Source organism: Anser brachyrhynchus (assembly GCF_964034855.1).
Source record: "Anser brachyrhynchus genome assembly, chromosome: 3".
In the NCBI taxonomy this organism is placed as follows: Eukaryota; Metazoa; Chordata; class Aves; order Anseriformes; family Anatidae; genus Anser; species Anser brachyrhynchus.
Genome location: NC_137696.1, coordinates 42,864,829 through 42,883,690, shown reverse-complemented (window position 1 = coordinate 42,883,690; position 18,862 = coordinate 42,864,829). Strand labels below are relative to the sequence as shown.

Genomic DNA, 18,862 nt, shown 5'->3' with positions numbered 1-18,862 from the left:
TTTTTCCAAAAAGCAGACATACGTGGTAACTACATGACCAGCCCACAGAAATTTTGCTTACAGACAGGTAACATGATAGTTACCTATAAACTGGTTTGGCCTTTAATTAATGGAATATATTTGTGAAATTAAGTACAGTACAATCAAATTTAGATTTTTTTTCCCAATTAATTGTAGTATTACAGAAGCACCTATACCTACTTAAAGGGGACACTGCCACCTGCAGTAGTATTACACATTGTGCAGGATTTTTTAAAGAAGAAAAACAGTAGCATAATAATTCAAGCAATCTAGCTGGATTTGAGAAAATGAGCACTTTCCTTACTGAAGTTTAGCCATGAGTCCATACGAATTAAAAATAAAATCTATGTGGGTGTAGTTATAATTTTTCTAAGTACAGAACTCAGGTTTCTCATCACTGTTTATATCTTTTTTTCCACAGAAAATGACAGTATTTTACTAGTAAAAGTCAACTGATGTATTAACCAAACTTTACATACACAAAAATGAATAAACACATTTTGAAAGGAGTACTATGAAGAAAAAAAAGCAGTAAACATTTATAACATATTAGGGTGAACTGTAATATGGTAGAAAGTGATGATTTCAGTTCAAATCAACATGTTTACCGGCATTAGAACTGTGATGGTTACTAGAACAAGTTAGTCAATATATTCAAACAAAAGCACACCAGAGATAGTCAAAGAAAATTAGAACTAGAATAGAATAGAATCACAGGGCAAACTTATTTCAAGGCAGTTTTTGACAATGTTATTAGGAGAGAAAATACGAAGTTATTGTTAGCTGATGGTGCCTAAGCATTTAAATGTTCAGAAGAAGAAACTTTAATGTCATTTGTGAAAAGAGGGGCTTTTTTGTTTTTAAGTACTGTACAAAGTATTAAACATATACATATATATATATCCCTGCATAGACACTAGTATCTTTAAATGCACTTAGATACTATTCAATATCTAAGGCTACGGTTAAGCTAGAAACAAATAACCATCTAGGTCCTATGCTTTGTGGAAAAAAAGAGACAGACAGATAGGATGCATTTGGGTGACATTTTTTACAATCTGTGTTAACAGAATCATTTCTGGGTAATTTATCAGAACGTAAAAGAACTTTAAATCAAAAAAGAACAGATCATGCGTACAGGTTGGGTGGAAATAACTAAAAAGGCTATGCAAAATGCTAAAAGCAAAAGAAATAAAGAAAAGAAAGAACCTTATGCATTTCTCCATGAAGATCTCCTACCTCTTCTCTAGTGTCTATGGCAGAGCCAGGGGTGGTGGCAGCAGTGCTTACTGTGGTACTGGGGGCAGTGCCTGATGAAGTCACTGAATCTATCTCTCCTGCTACATCGTTGATTTCCCGTGCGATGAGAGCCAGATCTTGACTGATCCTAGTAATAAAGACAGCGTTACTTTCTCCCCTAGAAATACTACTGGAGCAGTAGAGCCCAACCTGCAGCCTTTCAGCTTCTAAGTTCCAGTTTTTGATGGTAACTGTGCTATGAAAATGTGCATGCCCCTCTGAATAGAAAGTCTATTCATAGAATCACAAAAGCAAATTCTTAACTGAAGCTTCTAATAATATGCTTTTATGGAGGAAGATGGTAGAAGGCAATCTCAAGAGACAGAGCATCCTTGTTTTCTTCCTAGGACTCCCAGGCAAAGATGTGTGTAACACACACAGTTAAGTCCAATATGTGATTCAAGGGAAATACTGTGAAAATACTGCAAAGATGACTCACGTAAATGCAGTAAATCTGAAATGCACAGAATACCTTTAACTGATATCTCAGTTAACCTATTTACAAAGAACTTCCTTCAGGACCTGTGATTACCCAGCAGCCTTGCAACTTGCTCAGATCAAGCTGCTTACATGTCTGAAATTCCAGACCAATATCTTAAATCGTCAAATCAAGACAAACTTGCCAGTTGGAAAAACAGAACATGCTTGGATATGATAGAGCAATACAAATATATTCAGCTTCTCAGCTGAAGATTCCTGCAACTAATTATTGTTTGAAGTTCTTCAAACTGCTGCTGCAGCCTTCCTCTGCAGTTGCTGTACAGAAGCCTTTTCCTTTCTTCTGATCCACCACATCACAAAATAGCCCTGCTCTGTATTCTGCTCAGCAGCATGGAAGCAAAGCAGAGGAGCTTGCCTAGCTCTGCTTGTGCCTCTCCTCCCCAGAACGCCCCAAAAGACTGATAGAAAAAACGAAAAGCAACCCAAAGCAGAAGCTAAGAGCCCCCCAATAACTATGGCACCCTGAATCTCCAGCTTAGAGCAGACAGTTCAGAAGACCTAGAATTCAGAGCAGCCCAAGTGATCCCTGCTCATACTTCTGGCTGAGAGGAGTGAAGGCACAGAAGTCAACAGTGCTGACTCTGCACCACCAAGGATGCTGTGAAATAGCAGCAGCCACCATTTAAGTGGAAGGAGCTGCATGCAACAGGGATGTACGTGATGCTGGCCAGTGCTTAAGGGTGAGTTTTGCTGCCTTTTTTTTTTTTTGAAATTGACTTCTTCAAGTCTGAACAAATGGACATCATCGATTTTGAGATAGTTTAATTTCTACTCACTCAGTCTTAAAACTAGAAAAGCAGAAATAATTAGAGATATTCCCAGCCAAAGAGCAACACTGGATTTTGTGGTTAATGATCAGCAATTTATGACAAAGTGCAAGATTGTGTGTCATAAATGTACATATAATTGGAATAAGGCTGGCAGAGAATATGCGGCAATTACCCATGACATACAAGACAGTATTTCTGAATTCAGGCTATGAAAGACTGGAACACTAAAGTACAAATCAAGTCAATTCCCCATTTTTATAAATTAAGATGTGGTAAATGCTTATTTCTACATTAATTTAACCTAATTATTACAATTTTTCGTCCAATTTTAATTTCTGTTTCAGGTGCTTATATAAGTGCACCATTATAACTCCAAGGTTTGAGCTACTATTCCAAGTAGAAGAGCTACTAGAACACCTGCTTCCATTGCTTCACACAGCCACACCACTTTTTTCGTAAACAGATAGATGTAGCTAATAATCACTTTTGAATCTCTGGGACAAAATTTGGCACGTCATGAATTATTGTGGAGAAAATAAGGAGGAAATTGCTATTATCAGTAAATCCCCCAGAAGACAAATGTCATTAAACAGCAAAACCAAAAGTAGTATAAATCAACTAGGACAACTCTTCACAGAAATCACCAATGCTTCGACATGCAACAGCCACTTCCACTGAATTCCTACCAAGCAATCAAAATTACGGAAAAATGTCAGATGTCCACATACAACTGAATTCAAATGAATCTTAAAGATACCATATTAAACAATTCTAACATGTATGACAAGAAATTTGTTACACAATCACCACAGTCAAACACTAGCCATGTGAACAAAATCTGGAATCAGTTTCATTGTGATAGTAAGCTATAGCCAGTACTCTGTAATTTTCTGTACAGAAACAATATAGAGTGCTAAATCAAAAGCATTATGAAAAACAAAACAGCTCAGAGCTGGGCTTGATCAATTATCAAATCATTCTGCATTAACTTATAGAAAGAAAAAGTATGGCTTAAATATAAGGAGTATGTTTTGTATAATGCAAGGAAGTAGACTTAGTCTTTATGTACACACTATTTACTCTGTTGTAATGGTAGGTTGCGTTGCAGATTTCTACTGCTTCCCTTGCATCAGTCCTTGCAATTACAGAAGGCAAATGGATTCAGGGAGACAAAACCAAAACAAACCTCAAATTCCCATTTCTACCCAAGGAAATGTTATCAGATTTGCTTTGTGAACAGACTCTTCCCCACAACTACACAGTTGATTCATCTAACAGAAGGAAAAATATGAGAACACTTGACTTGGGATAGGGAGAGCATGACCTTCTTTTTCAACAACCTTGAACTCTAACTCTTATTTACCTGTAGTGAAAGAACAGCTGTGGTGTTAGAAAAATTACAATAAAATAGGAATGCTTCCAAGAAATCTGTCATAATTCTTTACTGATGGATTACTGAAAACATTTCTATGCTTAGTCTACTATGTCATAAACTGAGTCAATTAATTTTGTAATGATACTTTGAAACCATTAAACAAAATATATGTGAAGCTCATATTGTATATTCACTCCAGGCCAAAATGTTTTAGACCAAATCTGGCTATTCCATTATTTTTAAATATCTCTTTCAAATTCTCAGTTTTATTAACATCTGTAAATTTTAGAGTCTGTGAAAAGTGCAAACCATCAATCTTTGAAGACCAATTTAAATACAACATGATGGTTATATAGAAGAAATGAAATATTTGTCACACAACCTCTACTTTCAACTATACATTTATTTTATGTAGTACTTACTTTTAACACTCCCTAATTTGATCAGCTATTCAACTAAGACTCACAGAATTTGGTAGGAATTGAATATTTTTATAGTTGTGCACACATGTATGTGTATAAACGTGCATATGTGCACAAATATATATAGCATATATATTTATGATGTTAAATGCCTGTCTTCATCTGTGTTCATAAGGGCACAATATCACCCAAGATACAATAAGGAAATTGTAGCTTTGAAGTCTCTAAGCTTTACATATTTCTGATTTTAGTCACATCTTTTTCATATTCTTGCATTAAATTGATTAATAAACTTAATTTCATTGTGATTCTCATGACTTATCAAGTCTGCCTTAAGTATTTTCTCTTTGCACACACTACGCTAGAAAAAGTATATGCTGAAAAATATTACCAAGAAGAGGCAAAAATAAATTACACTAAGAAAAGCACAGTGATTCACCAGCTGTAAGACCACACTAAGATAAATTTTAAAAAGAAAACACATTTCTTGTTTAGGCTCCCTGATTAAGTTCTGTGAAAAGGTTCAAAACTTGAACACTGGCATCTAAGTTTTAAATAACATTTATTTACTTACGTAGTTTTATTTATTTTGTGCAAGCTATTTGAAGTTTTCATTGCCCGGTTATTGCATGATACAGGAATAATAGGTTACCAGAATGTAGAAGTGATTGCCTTTTACATGGTTAACTTGAAGCACAGTGCTATTAGCAATAATGAAGAAATTGCTACACTAATCTCAGGGTCTCAGAAGAAATTACTTTTTGATGAGTGTATATGATTTAAGCCAGAAAATATCTAACATGAAATAACGTCCAGACAGACTAAACATTAAAGCAAGAACATGGTCTCTCACATTGCCCAAATCCCTTCCTCTCTCTGAGACACATAGGTACCAATCTGAAATTTTACCTCACTATCATTGTAAAGGTAGTATAAAATCCAATATACTTCAGCCTCAAGAAATACACCATTAGCAACTGAGAGTTCCACACAAAGTACCTCTGGAAGTCCCACTAATGCAACCAGAAGTTTGTATTCTGGGATCTAGCTATCATAACTCAGAAATGACCATCATCTTCCATTAGAAAGATACGTGCAGGTAACATGAGTGTTCTGTCAGTCTTTCATCAGAAATCAAATTTACCCATTAAGTTAGTGAATGAAAACTAAGTAGAGTGATACAGAAAATCCATCAGCTCACATTCTCCCATATATGTACCTATACAACTGGTTGGATACAAATCTTTGTAATTTTAGTGGTGCTCCTTGAAAACCAACCTTGCTATTTCTTCTCGATGAGCAGTCCAATCACGAATGTAATCTTCCTGTTCTTTTATTCTGTGCTTGAATGTATTGCTACTTTGAGTTGCTGTCCCAGTGCTCTGCAGTCGTGTAGTTTTCAGGGCTGGAGAGGTACGTAGACGGGTATGTTTAGGGGAATTACGGTTTGATCCAAATTCATCTTCTGAGGTGGAAGCATAATCTGTAGGAAAGCGCCTCCATCTTGCACTTACTAAATTAGTTTAATTATTAAAAAAGAATTATTATTGCATCTTTTATAAGAAAAAAACAAAATTATTTCAGTAGTATCACAAAAATACACAACTATTCATTATCAATCCCCAGATACCTCACAAAAGGTTTATTTACTACATCTTAAAAAGAAAGCTAAAAAGTTGTGTTAAATAATATTAATAAAACATAAAACGGATGCTCTTTGTATAATGATGAGTGAAATAAGATGTAAAAGCCAGTAATTGTATATGAGCTGAAGCAAACTGTATTAAAAAACAAGGGCCCAATTCATTAACATTTAAGTATATAGTCAGGTTGCACTTTTTCTGCAGATTTTTTCCCCAAGTTTCATTTATAGTTTAAGTGATACACAAAAACTGAAAAGACATGAAGGAAGGACTGAGCTGGCACCAAGCCTAGAATGCATGCTTACATAAGGAAAGCATAAAAATCACAGAAGACGCGATTTAGCCTAGAAAGAAAACCACTAATACTGTGCCATAAAAAACAGCATCACATCTAGAAAAACAGCAGCCTTTAGAGCAAAAAGTGTATTTTCTCACATGAAGCACAAAGCATATACAGCCATGTTGCTGAAGACAGACTGAAGTATAAGAGTATTGAAATTAAGTAGGAGGCTCTCTTCCCTCTATAAATTAGTCAAGTCTAGAAAATGTGTTTCAGATATACTGTCCTTGAACAATCCAAGCAGGAAGAGAGATCACTGAACGTTAAATGAGTGCTCATCACTGCAACCTGCTAAATTCTTGCAGGGGATTTAATCCCCTAAACTCACTGACATTTATGAGGCTCCGTAATTACTGCAGACATTTTTTAAAGTGTGCAATCCCCTTCTGGTAATTTAAAAGTAATAGATTTAAGCAACGCATATTGGTTTTAGTATATGAAAGAAAAATGCAAGAAGTAATAATGACTACTCCTGAACCACCAAAAGATTACAAATGAAGTATCAATGAATTTAGGTAACAAATACTGAAAGTCATTTTTAATTGATAAAAGATCTGTGCAATGCTTTGAAAGACTATAGTGTATAAAATATGACATTGGTGTATAAGCTTACATCCCTTCCCTCATGTAAATACTCCATCTGAAAACACAAATATGCTTGCAAAAATTTTTACAGGTTTAAATGTGGTCTTCAAATTGTATCCAGTTCTACTTTTTTTTTTTTTAATATTCTAATTTTATTGAAGAAAAGGAAAAAGTCTCTCCAGTTACTTATTGTATACTTTTTAGGGGGTTTCAAACTTGTTTTTATAAGGGAAATAGAACATAAGCAGAAAAAGCACATTTCCCCACCAGTAGCATGCAAGCAACGTGTGACTGAAGGCCAAAGAGCTTTATGAGTTGGGCCCAAATTTCATCATCAATTTTTCTTTAAATGCTTTGTTCTGGTTTGAATTAAACGTATGAAAATAAATACAAAATTTATCTTAACATCTCTCAAGTGAGGTAGTCCAGCAACTCAGCACTGTACAATGAGCATATGTAGTCATACAGTTAAAAACTAAAGATTGAATGAGAAGTGAAATTATCAGAAATATCAGAAACAGATTTGATTTCTAGTACTCTACCACTGTAAGTTTCAACATCAGGATCTGGGTCTGGGAGAAGCTTGGGTTTCTCTGTGTACAAAATAGTGTTTTATCATGTTAATTTGTATTAAAACATTCAAATTAGAATCATTTGCTTAAAAAAAATCTATTGATGAGATTAGTATTAATTCCTTTTTCACACAGCATTGACCCCACACTTTTTAGGAAAAGAGTCTTAAACTACACACTCACAAATAAAGAATTTTGCAAAAGCTTAAACATATCAGAGATACTATCCAACTGAAACAACATCAGTAACAATTGTCTACATAGTACCATAATTTTTTTTTATATTTTAAGACTTTAAAATGCTTATTTCTGTATGATCAAAAGGTTTCTTATTGACATGGAAAAAAAGTTATCTTAGGCCTACCAGTAGACAAACCTAAATTGGTGACTACTGCTTGAAAAGCACAATGTATTGATAACGCTTTAAGCTGGCAAATTTAGTGACTTGGACACCATAATCTTACTTTTAAGATTTAGGGACATAATTATTAAGCATAACCCTTACAAAACACTCTGCTCTCACTGATGCATTCTCAGGGATCATCTTTGTTAAAGATCCTGAGATTCAGTGCTCAATATTTGCAATAACACTAAAGGTCAGTTAAGTGTTGTTTTCTTTCCATGCTTGAACCCTTTGTTTTACTTCAGGGATACCTCAACATCTTTGATGAGCCTATCTGCTAATTATTTGCAATGACAACTAGGTCAGCAAGCCAGCAGAGCCGCTGTACACAACCAGTTGCTGAACAAGGTCTCTTTGCTTTGACATAATGCAGAATTTTATGGCTGCAGCTTGGTACTCTTACACTGGGTCTGTCTCCATTGTTCTTTTTCCCAACACTTTTTTAAAAACTTTTTTTTTTTTTTACACTATTGTAACATCATCTGCAATTTTCCTCCGCAATTGTGGAAAAAGATCTTCAGTGTTCTCGGTTTTACTGATCACACTATTTTTTGTTGATCTAGTGCTTCGATTACATCTTTCATTACTTGCACTATAGAATTACTAATTCTGCTTCACAGCTTTTTTGCAGTGTTACCAGTTATCCAGCCTCCTGCCATGGAAACACCCCGATAACTACTTTAATGCTGATAATTCCCATCCAAGACATTCCACGTATCTGCTTTATCATTTAAAAGGGAGCAGCAATACTTAAGTCTACCAAGGCTTCATATAGATTCTTGAAATTATGGACTTGCTCATAGCTCTGACAATTTTAATGCTATTATGTTTCAATTCATCCATATGAAGTACAAGGCAACAAAAATATCCAATCAATGCAGGTCATTTTTCTGCCCTCCTTCTACAGGCATGTATGTCTGAACATTGAAAAAGATTTGGGAAATGCAGAATTAATTTCCTCTTTGGTAGATTGGAGTTAAGAAGTGTGATTCTGCTGCCAATATTTAGTGATCTAGAATGTTGTAATGCTAACTGCGCTGATGTGAAGGCCCTTGGAAGAACCTTAACACTTCAGTCACAACCAATTCTCTGATAAAAGAAAAAGAAACTAATTTATTGGTAATGATCATCCATTTTACAGTCTATCTAGGTCCAGGGAGACAAAAAAAAATACATCATAGTTATGTCTTGATTAAATCTGCGCAAAGGAAAACAAATTCAAACATTCTGAAGCACTTTTCTCAGGCACTTCATTAGTCATTTCCAGGAGTGTGGCAATTTAAGTGAATTGTTGACATTCCAAGAAACAAAATTAAGGTGAGGAACTGGATGCTTTGGATCCAAAAGCTTCTGCTGTGGTACATTTTTATATAATGCATGAGAATAGTATATTCAAAGATATTCAAAGATATTTTAAATAGGGATAAAGTATTATTATACAGATTTATTATGAAGCATAATTAAAACTTGAGCTTTTGGGTAGTTATTAGCATCATTTTTAAGATGCTAATGGAAAAATGGAGACACACTGAGTAGTGGCTTATATAAGAAAATTTTATACTTCTATAGCAATTCAGATGTACCTGAAGTATATTCTAAAAGGTCTACATGCTACTCCCGAATTTGGGGAGTAAACTGATCAAACTGATCAAGTCTTTTAATAACAGGAGCTATTCCTACTGCAAATTTTTCAAACCAGTATTTTTTTATTTGTATTTTTATAATGTCTATCTTATTGTGTTGGGATAGCTCATGAAAAGATGCCTTTTTTTTTTTTTTTTTGGAAAGCAGAATATTTTATACAAGCCACAGTAAACAGTGTAATGCAGTGAAATGAACGCTCAAGACAGAACCATGACAGACTAGTAGACTGGAAAGAGAAAGCTAAGAGCAATCCATTAACAGAAGAAGCAAACCACCTCAATCTGGCAACCCGTTTAGGAAACATGCAGTAGTACGTAAACCTCAAAATCCATATACAGTTTTGTGAAAAAAACAAAAAACGAAACACAAAAATAAGCAAAGTGGCAAGTAACATCTGGGGTTTGCCTTTTCAGAAATCAGCAATATCTGGATATGAATTCGTGTTAATTCTTAAATGAATTAAATTCTTAAATTCTTCTTAATTCTTAAATTCTTCTTCAATGAGCAGTCTTAACTGACACCCTTCCCTGGTCTAATGTTGCCAGCTTTCAGGCTGCACAAATCAATTTAAAACAGACTAAAAGAGAAAACATGCTATTTTTCCAACGGTATCTTAGAGGGAAAGACTGAGTTTTTAATCTGAGGCTTAGTTGTTTTTTTTTTTCATTTATTTTTTGTATCTTTGTAGACAACTGTCATCATATTGCAACAGATTCAGTGAACACCTCATTTGTATCTCTTCAGAAATTTCTATTAAGCTAATAAATAACACAACAAAAGGATACCTGTCTGGGAGAAAACACTGCTAAGAATCCTAAAAAGGTACATTTACAATATACAAGCAACAAAAGGGCTGCAGGAAATGTATCTATCACAGACCTTTAAATCAACTCTGAAGAGGAAGCAGCAAAGTAAAATATATAATCTCAGTGGCAACACTCAGCACTGGAAGTAAGGAAGCTATTGTAATTTTATTTTTCTTAGATTGTGGACTGGCTCTAAATACGGTCAAACTTTGATGATTCAAATAGCAAGAGATCACCAATTATAGATATCCATTTAATATGAGAGATGACTTATATAGAATCACCACATTTTTACTTAAGATGATTTAATATTCCTGTTGGTAAAAAGCTAGCCTTTCACACTGTTCATATTTAAAGTGTTATGTTAGTTTCTAACAAAATAGCAGGTTATAATTCATCAATTGTATGGATTTTTTTTGTCATCCATAGATAATATTACTGTAAATGAGCGACTACACAAAAGAAGGTCAACATGATTTGGAAATAATTATGAAATCATAAATTGTCATGACTTTGAACAGAGAACAAAAACTACTCCAAGGAAAGGCAAACATTATTAATTACTTTATGATGTTTATTTAGGTAGTATTTGTGTTTAATTTTTTCACTTTAAACTTTTTTGTTATTATCATTATTAAAAAAACCTCACGGTTGTGGTTTTGGAAGCTAATCTTAAATTACGAGTATGATTATCCTAAAAATGCTCAGGGTATTTCCTTGGGAAACACTACATGTTGGGCTTGTAAATATGCTGAACAAATAAATATTATATTTTCTATGCAGTAAAAAGCATTGCTGACCTTCTGAACATTTACTACTATGACTAGCGCAGAGAGATTCCACCCTGTTTTTGTACCAACACAAATCAGTGCTGCCACACTTGAATGCCTCAATGGAATTCTTTGTTACTGATCTGCTGCTACAAAAAATAAACAAACATATGTATCCATCCAAGAAGGTAAAGGATTGAAATTTCTTGTCTTTGTGATTTTAAGTGAGAAACATCCACAAGCGTCAGCAAGGAAGACTCTTACTTGAAAGAAAAAGAGAGAGTCAACTAAAGCTCAACAAATTGTTTCATAAGAACATTCCTTAAAAAAGTATACAAATATAAAAAACATTTCAAAATATATGGTATTGTAGAAGCTAGTTAAATAATCTGACATACCTGAGGGAGAATTATGAGCTGAAGCCAAAGATTTCGATTTTGAATCTGAAAGTCGAGAAATGCTATTGGCTCGAGTTCTAGCAGAAACTTTACTACTATCTCCAGCTGATGTCAACCTTGCACCACTTCTGATAATAGCTTCTGGGGTACGAGATGAGGCAGTGCTTCTAGTTATCGTTGCTTCAGAATCACTACGTGCTGATAAAGAGCCAAGTCGAGTTCTGCGAGGTTGAGCAAGTAAGTCTATTCTGGAAATACCTCTCCTCCCTGAAGGAGGTTTTGATGTAGAACTTGTAGTGGACACTTCGGAAGCCACTGAAGCTTTATCAGCATCAGCAAGCTCACTATCTGAGGCTTCACCAAGCCGTGCTCTGCGCAAGAGAGAAGTCCTTGTAGGACGAGGTCTTGGAAGAGTGGTAGATTTACTAGATTGCCCAAGTGCAACAGGAGTGCTTTTTGATTTAGCTGACTTGCCTTCCATTTTGGAATGTAAAAGTTCATCTGCTGAGGCAAAAGGAACTCTTCCATGTGATTTGCCAGAGTAGGTTTCCTGGTCAGATGATAAGATATCAGAAATGGCGGAATGAGGTACACTAGATGTTTGGTCATCATCTGTCAAATCCACTGATGGTTGTCTCATTCTTCCACTAGATTGCACAGTTTTGCGAGCATCAGCTCTAGATCCACCATCTGAAGAACGACTTTTAGTTTTCTTTTCCATCTTTTCTCTGGCACTTGTTGCAGAAGATTTTAAAACATCCTTTGAAGGTGAACCAGAGGAACATCTATCTTTATATAAGGTTGTAAAGCTCTTCCGCTTCTGTGTGGATTTTCTTTCAGTGTCACCGGTAACGAGACTGATTGTGCTGGCTGTATCTACATCTGATTCTGGTGATATGGAATTATCTCTGTTATAGCTAGGAGTCTCAGGACCTTCATCAGTTTTATTTTCTTCACGGAGTTTAGCTTCAAGGAAAGCCATTACAGCTTCTGTGTCTTTTAAAATGAGTGTTGTATCTAGACTGGAATCAGTGTCCATTGAATCACTTCTGTCACGTGTCCTGTTTGCAGATGCTGAGGGGGCAACAGATCCACTTTGCTTATTAATGTGAGGAATAAGTTCTATCGGTATATTTGTGCTAGGCTTGTCTATAGTAAAGCTGCCTTGCCTCACTAACGGTTTTGAAGATTCCTTTTTTTCTCCTCCTGATGTTTTAGGACTTTGTCCTTTAATAGTTTCCTCATTTTTTCTTCTTTTTCCCTCACTCTGTGCCAACTTCACTTCTGTTTTATCAGTAACATGTCCAGGAGCTTTGTCTTGATTATCTAAAGTTTTGTGTGACACAGCAATCTCCTCCCTACCCTTCTCAACTTGATTTGTAGCAGGTTTTGTAGAAGACAGTTTTGAGGGTGTCCAGTGTCCTTGCTCCTTTCGTTCTTGTTGAATTTTTGCTAAAGCTTGTTTCACTACAGAAGTTTCTCTGCCAGTTTCAGATCTCTCTTTACTGGAAGAGCTAGGGAAAGAAAAAACTTTTTCTCCTGTAGCTTTTGGTGAAAGACCGTTCACTGTTCTACCTGACTTAGCTATACTTCTGCCGTCAGCATCTGAGACACGAGCTGGAGTTTCTTTCTCCTGAAGTTCAGTGTCTTGCTTTTCACCTATTTCTGATCTCTGATGAGATGTAGTTTTTGTTCTGGAGCCTTCACTCACTTTCTCCTCTTTGGGAAGCTGTGGAAGTGTCCTCCTTTTTCGCTCACCTTGGCTGGTCACAGAAGTTGCTGAACCAGCACTTCTGATGGAAATACCAGACTCGCTGATGTCTGTGTCTGAAAATGAGGAAGAAAAAATAGCTAAGAAACCATCCAATAGCAAGCTAAACACAAACATTAAATTCTTAAGATTGCATAACACTAATCAAGCAACATAAAACAGAATTGCAAAAAGTCATTGGAACATAAAAATGTCATTTGTCCACTTATCTATTCTATAGTGGGATCAATTATATTTAGGTAAACATATGATATAAAAGGTGGAACAAGCTCTCAGGTGACAGAGATTTGACTATCCCTGTAAGCTTTTTGAGCAGGTAACTCTTCAAATAATTTTCCAGCTTAGCACTTGTTCTATTCTCATTAGGCATAATTTCATCTTATGGGTGAGAGTGGAAGCACTCTTATTATTACAGAGTGGAAACTGTGAATTACATTAACTACTTCCTAAACTATAACCAATAAGTTGAACATACTTGGCTCTATTATTTCATTTTGTAATAAAAACGGAACAAAATCATGTATGTTAACACAATTTTAGAACAGGTATCTCCTGATTAAAGACATTAGATATATAAAAAGATATTTCTGTATTACTAGAACTACAATATTAGGAGTGCCATACAAAAGAACAGTTTATTCAACACAAAGTCATTACAACCTAATCCGAAGTAGCTGATACAGTGCACGTGTCTACCAAAACAATGTCTAAAAGGTAGCAAGGGAATTACTACAATGAACCATTTGTGGTTTATCAGAGACCTGATAAGGTCAGAAAAAGCCATCTTCTCAGTGTTCTTCCTAAAAAGGTCATGTTGCAGGAAAATGGAAGGAGTCATTGCAGAAGCAGGGTAAGAATGCAAAGACAAAACATTTTTCCTCTTCTGATGCTTCAGACAGGCATGGTTTCTTCCCAAAGATGGAAAATCTTGATTGTGATCACCTGGTTGAATGGTATCTTGGGCTAACTACGACCTTCCCGATACTCTGAATGTATACTGTGAAAGGGCATGCTTTATAAACATGTATGTCATTGCTGCGGAGGGTATACACTATTTTTTCCTGCTTCATTCTAATTTCAGTATCTGTGCAGCATATAGTCTATGATTGCTCTCATATATAAAGGAAAGTTTTCAAAAATATGTAGAATTTGAGCTATGCAAGAAGCTCTCCCTGAAAACAAACTTTTTGCCAGCAAAGTACACCAACACTGTATATATTAACCTGTTTTTGTGCTCCCACTCTAGGTTTAAATAGGTACACGATGTATCACAGTTACATCAGGACACAACTACAACAGGAAGGGGAAAGCCAGTTTTACATCCCTAAGCAAATTCAGCACCACATTTCAAAGTTCCTGAACAGAGTAAGACCCTCTCCTTTCTATTCACTTACTCCACAGCTGCTCGTCTCACCAAGGGGTTGCAGGCCCTCCCTGTGAAACCACCCCTCAAGGAACACTGAAGAGTAACTTTCAGTATTGAAAAGCCCTATGCATGAAGAAATTACTGTGGTTGCTGCTGTGCAGAGAGCAGAAACAATGCTTTTAATCCAAACAGAACATATAGCATGTCCTGTATATACACGTATATATGTACATACTGGAAAATATATATAATACATATATAGTAAATATAGTATATAGGTATAGAAAGCATCAGAAGAAAAACATCACTGATCAAATTCTTAGTGGATAGGGAATGTTCTTTAAGCAGAAAATATGGCTATCCCCCATTAATCATTGCAAGGAATAACTGATGCTGAATACCCCTATTTTAGGAATCAAACATTTTTCCCCCCAGTGTGTTAACTCTGCTATTCTTGCCTATTTAGCAAACATATCAGTTGTGCTGTCAGAAGCATGCCTTTATTGCTCAGAGACGATCATGCTCTGTGAATCACTCTGAATTTGAATATGTTTGGATGGTAAATAATTATTTTTGCAAGTTCATTTACCAATTATTGCAAAATAGTGTGACATATTAAAACAGATCTGCCAATACACTTTTCACCAGGAGAGATTTAAAAGCAACTTCTCTGCATTCCTTGCTGGTATCTTTCTATTAAGGCTTGTCCCCAGCAGTGGTTGTTCAAGCAGTATAAAGGCTTCTCCCTCTGCAAAAATTCTCTAACCGCTTAATTGAATATTAACAACTATACTGTATGTATACAGTTGTTCCTAGAATATTAATATACTAAACTGAATACTATGCTACTTTCTGAGCTCTTTAATCTTTCTTTTTGCTTTGCAGTGTCACACCTTTGATGAAGAAGGCAGAATGACTTGCATTCTTTTTGCATAACTTGTCCTATAACACCTATTTGGGAAGCAGGAGATAACTGAAATCTAACCAAAGTTTCTTAATTCCTGGATTATTTTTCTTGGGAATTATCACTTTAAAATAAAGTAATAAAAAATCGGAGGTTAAATGAAAATCAATATAACTGCTATTTGTGAAGATTGACTTCTCTCATACATACCAGGTCAAATCTTTTAAAGATATTTAGGCATGTAGCTTTCTTCTTGACGTATTTGAAAGTCTTTAGTAGAAGACGTGTGGAGTTGCTCAGCATTGTCATTGTTAATATACATGATATGTGAAGTTTAACTTTACTAAATCTTGAACATAACTCAAATTTCTGAAGAAAATACAGGCATCTAAGCCAACTAAAGATTTTGCGAACTGTTCTTTGGACATGCATATCAAGTAGTATTTACATTACATCTTAGGTGCTTGAATGCCTTTTAGATTTCACCCTAAGTATTTTAGAATTCTTGCAGTATGGGTATGCACTATACAGTTGTTGCTTCACTTACAATAAAGTTCTTATAACGGAAAAAGAAAAAGCATTCATCCCTCCAAAGATCCTGTGTTTAGTATCCCATCTGAAACTGAAAATTTAAACAAATCCAAAAAACAAGTGAGACCCAAACCCGTTGGTTAACCACCCAAAGGATGAGTCTTTTTACTCCAAGTAATGATTACTTTAAGCTATGATTTTAAGTGCCCTGTATGTATATCTGATGCTGCCAAGTAATACAGAATTATGTGTACATGATACATCAAATAATTTTTCACCCTTTCCATCTCCTTAGACATCTGCTATCCTAAAACAGAGGATATGCAAAGTTCAACATCTATGAAGGGTGGAAAAGCTACTAGAGTAGCAGCAGTCACTGGTAAGACTTTTTTCCATGCATTGATACAGAAGTTTGCACTACACAACATCAAAAGCAAAATTTCTCTGAAAGCTACCACAAACAGCAAAATGAGACTCTAAAGGTAGAAGTTATTTTATTGCTTACTTTATTAAGTGGCCCCGACTTTTATGATTCTAAAACCATGTGAATTTACTTCATAAAGTAAATGATACAAAAAATACCCGTATTTGATTCAAATTCATTTAATTAAACATATTTACATACACTTTCATCTGCTGAATACAAGCCTAAATAGAGCTTCAGTTACTAATCAATACATAAAACTAGCTTCATTTTGGAGAAATTCCCAATAATATTTCCGTTTCACTTTTTTTTTTTTTCAATTTACTGTTCAAGTTATTAATTCAACTTTAGAATTAAAATTCATTTTCTTTCTCTTCCTTTCATTCTGGCAGAATAATACACAGAATTGAAAGCTAACTCTTTTGTGAAGAAGCTGTTGGCTTTTTTTCCAAGTACAGAAAAAAATTTACAGATAAGATCTCTATAAAGAGCACAGAAAATATCCGAATTCATTTACTAGCTTTATCTAAAATCTGAGGGCAGTAAAGTAAATCTACGACAAAACCACTTAGGAAATGCGTTCATTAGTTACAATTAAATTAAGATGTTCCAGGACAAATAGAGGGAATTTGAAAGAAAAAAAATCATTATAGGATTCAAGATTGAGTACCTCAGACGAGGGTTCAGTTCTCATAACGCAGGTGAGGAACTGCATTAGCTATCTACACTGACCAAGAAACGTATAATTTGGACAGAAAAATACGAACGTGATACTGCTTTTTTGCCTCAAAAAAAATCCCCAAACTATTTGTTTATTTATTAATATCACATAGAATTGATAAATGTTTTGGAGAAATCTCTGCTGCTACACTTTTACACTTGTTTGAGGACTCAAGGAGGAGCGTGTGTGTGGTGGGGAACAAAAAAAAAAAAAAAAAAAATCAGGAAACTGAGTAATAGGCAAGCTTAAGTTTGTTCTGCAGAAGGCCTGACTGCTGGGCAGAGTGCTGAGACCAGGTTTCCAGGCTAAGCGGGGAGAGAATCACAGGATTCCACTCTGGCTTGGTTTTATCAGTAGAAAATGCATTCTCTGAGAGACTAACTAAAAAATCAGAGATATAACTTGCTCTGAAATTTAACAGATGTATGTATTCTTGAAAATCTGAAGAAAGCCAGCAGCTATAACAAAAAATAGAGAACACATATTATACTTCTGAGTGTAACTTTGTAAAAAAAAAAATTAACTAAAAAGATGCTTAGAACTATAGAAAAAATAATTTATTCTACTCACCAATGTCTAATGAGGTTATTGGACACGTTCTGTACGTGGCAGTGTATCTTCCAAAGTGGTGTACAGAGAAAAGCACTTTGTACTTTTAAAGTACACTTTTTCCCTAATTAAAAATCTTTTAAACTTTGTTGTGAATTTCAACGTCAGCTGGAATAAGAGGAAATGCTGGAATTGCAAGACACAAATATCTCTCCAGCAGGTAGACTGATAATTGGTTAACTTTTGGTCACTAAACGGCATATCAGTTTCGGAATATGGACATTCATTGAGATGACATCCCTTTGTAGTTACCAGGCAATTTTGCAACAAAGAGCCACATTAACTCACAAAATTTACAGAAGACAATTGAGGAACTACTTTGCAAGATTTATTAAATTCTACCTTAATATGCAAATACCAGTATTAAAATTCCACTAGAGTTAAATTACCATTTCTAGGCTGAAACTGAGAGGAAGAAAACAGAAGGTAAGTAACATAAGCAACTGCCTCGCAGTCAAGAGTGTAGACGTTAAAGAACATACAAGAACATACTACTTAAAGTCACAAATGTTTAACTAAGGACAGGCAGTTGTTCATTGCTGGAGATAAAGTACGTTTTCTATGTTTCCAAGATCAGGAAGTACACTTCTACTACTCAGCTGACTAATAACTGAATAGTGAGTTTCAGGTTGGACTGTTTAATAGTCCATCCATTAAAATCCTGTTTTGAATTTGGGCAGTACTGAAAAAGATGTAAGGAAAGAAACATACTATGCAGACCAAATCAAATCTCACTCAAGTGAAAGTTTTTTATATCACAAACTTAATTTTTTTAGTAACATTCAGTTTAATTTTGACACTCTACAGACACATTAAAAAACACTACCACTGAGCTTGTTTTTACGTTGCTTCTTCTCAAAGACATGCAAGAATTTCAGGTGAAGATAAGGTGCAAAGAATAAGAAAGTTACTTGTTTAGGTACATAACTGCTCTTTTCCCCTTTCAGAGGTTTCTTCATCAGGTATTATGACAACAAGAACTGCTTT

The 18,862-nt window shown here is 35.0% G+C and overlaps 1 protein-coding gene and 1 long non-coding RNA gene across 16 annotated transcripts in view; both read right to left on the bottom strand.

Moving 5' to 3' along the window:
* The window catches only part of CEP170 (centrosomal protein 170), a 101,482-nt gene that overhangs the window by 13,530 nt on the left and 69,090 nt on the right, over window positions 1-18,862 (bottom strand). For 6 of the 15 annotated variants that reach the window (XM_080586754.1, XM_080586745.1, XM_080586750.1 and 3 more), the window contains 4 exons: window positions 11,550-13,376; window positions 7,499-7,549; window positions 5,667-5,901; window positions 1,231-1,408 (listed from right to left, as the gene is read on the bottom strand). In XM_080586754.1, coding sequence (XP_080442880.1) covers window positions 1,231-1,408; window positions 5,667-5,901; window positions 7,499-7,549; window positions 11,550-13,376 — 2,291 coding nt within the window. The remainder of the gene's footprint in view (window positions 1-1,230; window positions 1,409-5,666; window positions 5,902-7,498; window positions 7,550-11,549; window positions 13,377-18,862) is intronic. The other 9 variants (XM_080586757.1, XM_080586747.1, XM_080586758.1 and 6 more) reach the window with 6 other exon arrangements.
* Window positions 15,609-18,862, bottom strand: LOC308192822. Its single transcript, XR_013949142.1, has 2 exons — window positions 17,837-18,862; window positions 15,609-17,724 (listed from the first exon to the last, which is right to left on the bottom strand). It is a non-coding gene; the product is annotated as an uncharacterized lncRNA (long non-coding RNA).